The sequence below is a fragment of the Penaeus monodon genome, chromosome 6 (genome assembly GCF_015228065.2).
Source record: "Penaeus monodon isolate SGIC_2016 chromosome 6, NSTDA_Pmon_1, whole genome shotgun sequence".
Lineage (NCBI taxonomy): Eukaryota > Metazoa > Arthropoda > Malacostraca > Decapoda > Penaeidae > Penaeus > Penaeus monodon.
In genome coordinates, this window is record NC_051391.1 from 27468425 (window position 1) to 27479160 (window position 10736).

General features: G+C 44.1%; 1 protein-coding gene across 1 annotated transcript; it reads left to right on the plus strand.

Moving 5' to 3' along the window:
* Positions 1-3751: 3751 nt before the first annotated feature.
* On the plus strand, positions 3752-8211 carry LOC119574366 (sulfotransferase 1 family member D1-like; the record flags this gene model as incomplete). Its single annotated transcript, XM_037921576.1, is given in 2 exon segments — positions 3752-3940; positions 7830-8211. Coding segments are annotated over 2 exon segments (306 nt in total), but the record flags the coding sequence as incomplete, so codon positions are not given.
* Between the last annotated feature and the right edge of the window lie 2525 nt (positions 8212-10736).

Genomic DNA, 10736 nt, shown 5'->3' on the forward strand with positions numbered 1-10736 from the left:
TGTTGCATAATCTGGACTGAAGGCACTTAGCTGTATTCCTGGAGATGACCTCCAATCAGTTGTTCTCTGCGAGACAATCCTGGGTGGAGGAGGCCCGTGGTCATGGAGGTCATGGTCATGGTCATGGGCCTACCTCGCCACGATGGATCCTCGTGGCTGGAGGCGAAGGGTGGATGCGGCCATGCGCCCGTGACGGCGTTAGCCCCTGATGATGATGATCAGGGCCGCCGAGAGGGGGGAGGGTAGCCGGGGCAACTGCCCCGGGGCCTGGGCCATTTTGGGGGCCCAAAAAAAATTAAAGATTTGTTTCTTCTGTTGTACTGTTGTAATGGTATAATGATTGCGTCATATCAAGTGCTGTACATCCTATCATTGTAATTTAATGCGGTTTGTGACCTCATGTTTTAAGGTGATGACTTGTAGTTACATTGTTACTTTCGTTGCTGTTACATTATACTGTAAGCCGTTTTGTTATAATCTTTATTGCTGTAATATGCATGTTAAGCTTTTAGATGTCAATTTAGATGTTTAGAGCTTGATTAATATTATCTTGTAATTATCTCGTAACTACCTACTGTTTGGTTTCTTCACAGCTATTAAGCTATTAAGATATTAAGCACAGTTGGTTTAATTCTGCTTAACAGCTTCTCTAATGCAATTGATCGATGATGACGCAATTGACTATCACAAAGAGTTCTGTCAGGAAAGAATAAGTAAGGTTTGCTCCTCGGTCAATTTAGATCAGATTTGGAGAGACCTATTAGAGAGAACAGAAGTATATATGTCCTTCTATCAACACAAGTCTGGTGCTCAGAAACTTACATTATTTGATGTTGGTGTTAAAAAGTGAAGTGAACCTGAAAAAAGAAACTTCTGGGCTCGAAAATGAAGAAAAAGCTGGTCCTCAACCTACAGCTTCAGCCTCGCCAGAACTCTCAGATAAACCTGATGAATCAATGTCTATAGCATCTTTACAAGCAACTCTAAGTCAGGGGTGAATTCGCTCATAGTGAAACAACCAAGCCAGTTCATTTCGGTTTTGACATCGGAACGTCTCCAGCAGCTCCTACAACACAGGAACTAGAAGAAATGATACGAAAAGGCCATCTACCACATCCCGAGCAGTTTCCCAATGACATTACTGGCAGAAAATTTCCCACATCTGCATTGAAATTCAAACAACCGAATGGTGAAATAATTTTCAGAAGATGGCATGTGTTCAACCCTGCTAAGAGTGTTTATTCTGTTTCCCTATAGACTTTTCACCAGTGCAATGGGCCATACAGCACACAATCAATCTTGGTGTCCGCCAATGGATGGAGCACAGCACAAAAATGGAGAAAGCTTTTCGACAGGCTTCCTGAGCATGAGCACAGTATGGCACACAAAAAATGCTACCTTGCCTGGCGAGAATTGTCGAGGCGTTTGGAAGAATCTGGAGTTGACATGCTCCATGATGACAGAATTCTTTCAGAGACTCACAAAGAAGCAGATTCTCGCAAGAATCATTCATGTCCTAGTCTTTCTTGGTGAAAGAGGACTGCCTTTTCGTGGATCTTCACAAAGAATTGGTGATATTCACAATGGGAAATTTTTAGGTCTTATTGAACTCCTTGCTCACTATGATCCAGTTCTATGCGAGCATGTAACAAAAATTAAAGTTTCACAGGAAAAAAGGGTTTGAAAGACTGCAAGCTCATTACTTTCAGCATATCCCAAACGAGTTCATTGGTTTGTGCAAAAGGGGTATGTTCGCAGTCGTGTCTTGGATGAAATTGATGATGCAAAATACTACTCAATCATGGTCGATGCAACACTTGATTCAAGCAATGTTGAACAAACCACCTTTCTAATCCGTTATTTGAAGAGGGAGCTTCAAGAATTTTTTGTCCAAAAGCGTTTCTTTACATTCGTTGATTGTTGTAAGAAGACCGGTCTTGAAATAGCCATGCAAATTTTTGGGAAAACCCTTTGAACAGTCTGGAATTCCACTTGCAGATTGCCGTGGTAAAGGGGTTGATAATGCTGCAAACATGTCGGGCAAATAAATGGAGCCCAACAGCACATCCTTGCTAAAAAACCCCTTTGTGTATGTATTCACCCTGTGCCTGCCATTCACTGAATCTATGTGGAGCAGATTCTGCAGCTAGCTGTAAAGAAGCAGTGACATTTTTTGGTATGGTACAAACAGTGTACAATCTATTTTCCTCCAGTCCCCAGCGATGGTCAATTCTTCAAGAAAATATTGGATCCTCACCGCACGGCCTGTCAGGTACAAGATGGACTGACCGTGTTGCAAGTGTGCGACCATTTGCAGCTCAACTACCAGGAATACGCTCAGCTCTGGAGCAACTTCATACACTGAATCTTACCCCTAAGACTGCCACTGAAGTTAATGGCGCCGTATAAAAAACCTTTCCTCTTTAGTTGCATCCTCATGTCTACGATCTGGTTTAAGATTTTGGTAGCAATTGAACAAAGAAACCAGATAATACAAACAAGGCAAGCCACCATTGATGTAGAGGTCTCCAATCTGAAATCACTTGTGAACGACCTTAAAGATCTGCACAGTAAATGGGACCAGATTTTAAACAAGGCGAAGTTGGTTGCAGAAGGAATTCAAATTGATTGTTTTCTCCCAGCTAAACGCAAGAAGAAAAGGAGACCTTTTTTTGACTAGACACAAGAAGAGTTTTTTTTCCACAAGGTGGTACAGCTGAGGAAGAGGCAGCAATTAAACATGACGTTTTCTATGTCATTCTTGATTCCGTTATTGCTGGCCTCTCAACACGGTATGATGCTACACACAAAATAGAGATTGTTTGGCTTTCTTTTGGGATATCTCGTCTTAACAGAGCAGCAAATTTCACACCTTTTGTTACCCTGGCAAAGCAAATACAAAAAATGATATCTTTTCAAGATGAACTGATAGAAGAAAAGGTACATCTCAAAGCGATCCATGACGTAAACTTTGGAGACGAATCATTAAGCCCATTCAGCCTCTTGAAGAAAATCAGCAAGTTCAAGCTTGCTGAGATATTCCCAAATGTTTGCATTGCCCTGAAGATATTTTGTACATTGCCAGTTACCGTTGCTTCAGCGGAGCGATCTTTCAGCAAACACAAGCTCATCAAAAACTCCTTATGGAGCACACTGAAACAAGACCGATTGAATGACTAGGCTACTCTAGGCATAGAGAGCGACCTTACGCGTAAGGTTGACTTCAGTAATGTAATTAACGCCTTTGCACTAAAAAAGGCTCGCAAAATGAATACATTTTAATCTGAACATTTTAATTGAAATTTTACATTTTAGTGAATACATTTGAAACATTTTGTAACTTCCCAGCGGTTAACATCAAATGTTCCAGCCATTTTTTTTTTTGTTTTTGTTTATGACAATCCACCGGAAAGACTATAATCTCTTAATCTATTAGATGCCCCGGGGCCCGGCCTAGCTCTCGGCGGCCCTGATGATGATACATATATATGTGTGTGTGTGTGTGTGTGTGTGTGTGTGTGTGTGTGTGTGTGTGTGTGTGTGTGTGTGTGTACAGACACACACACACACACACACAACACCCCCCCCCCTCTCTCTCTCTCTCTCTCTCTCTCTCTCTCTCTCTCTCTCTCTCTCTCTCTCTCTCTCTCTCTCTCTCTCTCTCTCTCTCTCTCTCTCTCTCTCTCTCTCTCTCTCCCCTTCCCTCCATTTGTGTGGTCCGCAAGCTCACTTAGTAATGGTGTATTCTCAGGACCTGCCGGCCGTGGTGAGGAAGGTGGCCAAATTCCTGGGGAAGGCGGTGACGGAGGAGGAGGTCGAGAGGCTGGCTGACCACTGCTCCTTCGGCAGCATGAGCAAGAACCCGGCGGCCAACAACGAGACCTTTATGGAGGCGCCGACGGAGGCAGCCAAAGGCATCAAGTTTATGAGGAAGGGAGTGGTAAGGAGGGGGGGCGAAACGCTTGGTCGCGTGCACATTTACTCTGCAAGTATATGTGTGTCTGTTAATCTGCTTATCTATGTCTATCTGTCTATCTATTCATCTTCCAAACTGTCTCTCTGTTTATCATCTATGCATCTACCAATCTGTCTATATATCTTCTATCTACCTATCTATTCATATATGTATATATATATATATATATATATATATATATATATATATATATATATATATATATATATATATATATATATATATATAGTTCATCCAAAACTTTTCATACTTTCTGCATACTTGCTTTCATTAGAGTTAAGATCTAAAATACACCAAACGGCCTCACTTACCTTGGCCAATCTTTTATAGTGGACAGAATTCCATCGTGCTTTGTCATCAAGTCCTCCAACAGCGGTGAAATGATAACAGTCCTGTTTAGCAACAGACACTGACCCCACACGGGGACGTCTGCTGTGGCTTCACACGCACTCAAAACATCTGCCGTTGAGTGTGGAGTTATTTTTGCTGTTGGCTTTAGAATGGAGTGAAAACACACACACACACACACACACACACACACACACACACACATCTAAATATTATATATATATATATATATATATATATATATATATATATATATATATATAGATAGATATATATATTTATTTATTGTATATATATTATATATATATATATATATTTTTTTTTTTTTTTTCAACGGTATAGGCTCATGTTTGAGCGGCGGTGTCACAGTATGATACTTAATTGTAGTTTTCATGTTGTGAGGCTCTTGGAGTGAGTACATGATAGGGTCCCCAGTTCCTTTCCACGGAGAGTGTCGGTGTTTACCTTTTTTTTAGGTAATCATTCTCTCTATTTTATCCGGGCTTGGGACCAGCACTGACTTGGGCCGGCTTGCCCACCCAGTGGCTAGGTAGGCAATCGAGGTGAAGTTCCTTGCCCAAGGGAACAACGCGCCGGTCGGTGACTCGAACCCTCGACCACAGATTGCCGTCGTGACAGTCTTGAATCCGATGCTCTAACCTGGGGCGGCAGAGGTGGTGTTCACCCGGAGTGACCACCCGAGGCTTAATCTCAAGTGTGCTTTCCGGGTAGGCGCTTGGAACATCCGACCTTTGCGGCAGGATGAGCGGTTACCTCTGCTATCGCGGGAATTGAGGCGACTGGGAGTTAAGGTGGCTGCCCTCTCAGAGGTGAGAAGACCTGGTAGTGGCACAATCAGTGTGGGTGGTTACACCTACTACTGGTCAGGCCGCAGCAATGGTCACCACCTCCAGGGTGTAGCCATAGCCATCTCCAGCTGACTCCAGCCCTTGGTAGTTGAGGTTGATGAGCGTATTATGGCACTGAGACTGAAGCATGCTTTTGGCTTCATGTCTCTTATTGCTGTATAAGCTCCTACCGATGTGTATAAAATTGATGTGAAAGAGGCGTTCTACGACAAACTGTGGCAGATGATTGCCCCCCGGCGAGATATTCGCATTGTTCTGGGTGACTTCAATGCAGTATCCGGCTGTGACCAAGCTGGCTATGAGATGTCTGTCGGCCCCCATGGCTCGGGAGTTGATTCCAGCAGCGAGATTAGCCTTCTTCTCCGGGACTTTGCTAGATCCCAGAAAATGAGGATCTCTGGCTCCTGGTACCAGCGCTCCAACCCGCATCGCTGGACTTGGTACAGCGATATGGGTACAGTGGCCAAGGAGATCGACCACATTCTTGTTAGCACACGATGGAGGATCCTCCAGAATTGCAGGGTTTACCGGAGTGCCGAGTTCTGTGGCACCGACCATAGGCTGCTTGTGGCTACCCTGCGGGTCCACTTCAAAACTCTCCGTCCCTCCAGTGGCCACCCTAAGATGTTTCACCTGGACAGACTAAGGGAGGAGTGTGCCCATGGGTTCACCATGGCAGTCTCTGACCGATTCACAGAAATCAACAACCTGATGGACCCAGTTGCTCTGTGGGAGCTCTTCAAGCGCATAACACTCGAAGCAGCTCAGGAGTCCATTGGCGTAAACCCGAGGGCAAGGCAGAGTTCCATCTCCCTGGAGACATTAGAGGCCACTGAAGCGTGTTGCAAGGCTCGGTTGAATGGGAATCAAGTCTTGCATCGTTCCATGGTGCGTAGGGCTCGGACACTGCTGAGAAGGGACAAGGAACAGTTCATCAGGAATATTGCTGAGGAGGTCGAAGGCCATTTCTTGGTAAATGACCTTCGTCCTGCCTGCCAAGTCCTGAGAAAACTGAACTCCTCACAGATGACTGCAGTCCGATCAGCAGATGGACGGATCATCTCAGATCATGTTGGGGTTCGTGAATGTTGGGCTGAGTATTTTGAACAGTTGTACCAGATAGACCCTCCAACAGTTAGCTAGGATGCAAGAGATGTCGCAGTGCCTGTGCCGGACCCACCCATCAGCGAGGAACCTCCTACCCTAACAGAGGTTAGGCTGGCGATTTCCAAGCTGAAGAGTGGGAAAGCTGCAGGCATATGTGATATCCCTGCTGAACTGCTAAAGGCTGGGGGTGAACCTACGGCTCGGGGCCTGCATACAGTCCTGACTGCCATCTGGCAGTCTGGTACCATTCCCCCTGACCTGCTGAGGGGTATGGTCATCCCTCTCTGGAAGGGGAAAGGGGATCGTTGGGATTGTAGCAACTACTGTGGCATTACACTGCTCAGCATACCAGGCAAGGTTCTCGCCCACCTACTGAGGTATCATAGACAGGAGCAGTCTGGATTTACTCCTGGCAAGTCCACGATAGACCATATACTATCGCTTTGAGTAATTGTTGAACGCTGTCGTGAGTTTGGTCGTGGGTTGCTTGCAGCCTACATCAACCTCAAGAAGGCGTTTGACTCGGTGCATCAGGAATCGCTATGGGAGATCCTGAGGCTCAGGGGAATTCCGACACAGATTATTGGCCTGATAGCAAGCCTCTATACTGGTACTGAAAGTGCTGTAAAGTGTGGTGGGGTATGTCAAACTTCTTCCCTGTTAATTCAGGGGTGAGGCAAGGCTGTGTCCTTGCACCAACACTTTTCAACACCTGTATGGACTGGATAATGGGCAGAGCTACTAGCCAAAGTCAGTGTGGAGCAACACTAGGCAATATTAAGGTCTCAGACCTTGACTTTGCCGACGATGTTGCCATCCTATCTGAGTCCTTCGAGTCACTTGTGGCGGCTCTTGATGCATTTAGCAATGAGGCGAAGCCCCTAGGCCTAGAGGTCTCCTGGACCAAGACCAAGATTCAGGACTTTGGGGGCCCGTTAGGGGAACCTGTTCAGTCGATCCATGCTTGCGGCGAGGACGTGGAAGTTACAGAAAGTTTTACATACCTTGGTAGCGTAGTCCATATCTCTGGGTTGTCAGACCAGGAAGTCAGTAGATGGATTGGTCTGTCAACAGTAGCCATGAACTCGATCAACAAGAGCGTTTGGAGATGTCGGTACCTATGCAGATGGACCAAGCTGCATGTCTTCAAGGCCTTGATACTGCCTGTTTTGCTCTATGGAAGTGAAACCTGGACGCTATCCAGTGTCTTGGAGTCTCGTCTTGATGCCTTTTGTAACAAGTCCCTTCGCCGGATCATGGGGTACAGTTGGCAGGACCACGTGTCCAACCGGCGGTTACACAGTGAGACTGGCATGGGACCTGTTACTTGTATAATCCGGGATCGCCAACTCAGGCTATATGGCCACCTAGCTCGTCCACAGGGTGGAGGAGACCTTTGGGACGACCTAGGAGATCATGGCTTGTGTGTGTGTGTGTGTGTGTGCATGGTGTGGGTATGTAACGACTGCCATAGCTATTCATCGTGCATTGTGCTGTTCTCTAAAAATTCGCAATTTCTCTGCCTGCAGGTGGGCGACTGGAAGAACCACCTGACGAAGGAGCAGCAGAAGGCCTTCAAGGTGTGGACCATGAAGTACCTGGAAGGCTCCGACTTCCCCTTCTATCGTGACTATGATGATGTCTAGTCCCCAGCGGCCTGGCCCTTGCGCAGGATCCTGATATGCCGGGTGGTTCTCGGCGTTCCTGAGGACTTTCTTCTGAAAGGGGGAACTGAGTAAGGCCCTCTCTTCAGGGGAATTTCTAAAAATGCGCAAATTCCTCGGAATTGCTCTTGTTTTTGTAATGTTTATGTGGGAGCTCTAGAATTTTCATGAATACATTGCTAAGTTGAATGACTTTGTATCCATGGTATCAAAAAGGATGTAAGGATAATAAATTAGCAATGAATTGCAAGGTCTTTAGTGTCCTATATCATTAATTTCATTGATATGAAATCAAATAGTAACACACCAACACGGACACATACACGTACACGTACACGTACACACGCGCACGCACACGCACACGCACACGCACACGTACACGTACACGCACACGTACACGCACACATGCACACACACACATACACACACACGCGCAGCACACGCACATGCATACGCACACGCATACGCACACGCACACACAGACAAATGTATATATATATATATATATATTATATATATATATATATATATATATATATATGAATATAAATACATTTATACATATATATATATATATATATATATATATATATATATATATATACACACATACGTATATATATATATATATATAATATATATATATATATATATATAATTATATTATATATATACTATATATATATAATATATATACATATATATAGATATATATATAGATATATATATATATACATATACATATATTATATATATATATATATATATATATATATATATATATATATTCTATATATATACAACTAGATAAATAGATATATGTTATGTGTATATAGTATTTATATGTATATATATATATATATATAATATATATTATATCATATATATATACTATATAATGTATATATCATATATAACATACACATATATACTATATACTACACATAATTACATACTATATAAACACATATATATATACATAAAGACATACATACACACCCACACACACATACATACACACACACACACATACATATACACACATTTTTACACACATACATAAACACACTTTTTTCACACATACACACACACGCAAACACCCACACACACACACACACACACATACACACACACACACACACATACACACACACACACACACACGCATATACATACACACGCACACACACACACACATATGTATCCATATATGTTTATGTTTATACATACATACCAACTGTACGAGTCTCAGAACTCTGGTACAGTGGCTAGCAGATGTAGTGTATTGGTATGACGGCTTGACTCTTTATTAATGAGAGTACAACACTGTGAGGGGAACCCACAAGACGATGCCTTACGGTAAAGCGGTGAGCGCGAGGTCATGTGTCCGGCCAACCCACCCTGAGGGCGAAGGCTGAGCCGACCTTACCACGTCGGGCACTGGGCACGAACTCCCAAGTTAGACGAAGTCAGATAAAATCGTCATCTACGCCCTCGCTGTGTTAATGGTTCTAAATTGGACTTGGAGCCACGTGGTCTATTGGTAAAATGGCTTACAGAAATAGGCATATGTATACGGCATATTGCTTGGCCACCTACTCGCGCCTTAGATTTGCCTCAAGGGTGACCTAACTGGTCATCTCATTCACACGTGCGATGTCCTTGGTGCATCTTCATGGCTCACATAAGTCCTCCTTGACTTCGGATTCCTTTAGACTTTCTTGTAGTCCTCGTCCAGGTCTAACTCGGCGGCGTCCTCGTCCACACGTCCTCACAGATCTCATCCAGGTCCTTCTCGGCTGCTCGTCCACACGTCCTCGCAATCTTTGTCTTAATCTACGGACGTCCGGCCAGGAGGTGTCCTCTTCAATTCAGGGTGGCTGATACCTACACTGACAAGCTCCTGGAGGTGACTGGATCTACGGGCGCCCAGGCAGGTGGTGCCCATCCACAGCATCCTGGGGCGATTGGCACCTGCTCTGGTGAGTTCCTGGTCCTTCGCTGGATCTACGGACAGGAGGCGCTCTTCCACTACATCATGGGGCGGCTTAATATCTGCTCTGATGAACATCCTGGTCTGCAGGCCTATGGCGATCTTCCGGTGACGTCCTTCCCACAGCATCCTAAGGTGACCGTTTCTGCAGCAGGGTCTTCCTTCAGTGCCGTGTCGGATATCGTCGGTCCGATTGCTCAATAATAGTTGGGGAACCAGATCATACACGTAAGGGCTAGATAGTAAGAGAAAAAGAAATGCAACAGAGAAGAGGGGGTGTTGAGTACCACTAGCTGGTTATTTATACAAATTTGCAGTTATTGATGTTCGTTTTTATACTTAGTTTTCATTTTTTTCGTTTTGTATTGTGTTTTATTTCACAAATATAAGGAAGAAAATAGGAGCGGGAGACGTCAGTAGCGATCCCCATGGACCTGGCTTGAACTACCAACCGTCTCTGATAGATATGATGGTAGATAAGGGAAACGACAACGGCAATCCACAAGGATTTACTTGAACCATTTGTCGTCACACAGAGAAGAAATGTATGTAAAACAAGAAATTCTACATCATGTATGAGTCATTCGTCACGACATCACAGATCTTTATGCTTGCAACTACGACAACCACAAACCCTATTAATGAAAAGGTTTCAGTGTCTTTTGTTCTGTGTGGATGAATGAATGAGTGAGTAAGTTTGCGTTTGTGTGTGTGTGTGTGTGAGCGACAGCGAGTGTGAATGAGAGTGAAAGTGATCCCAAACAGAAAATGTATCACAA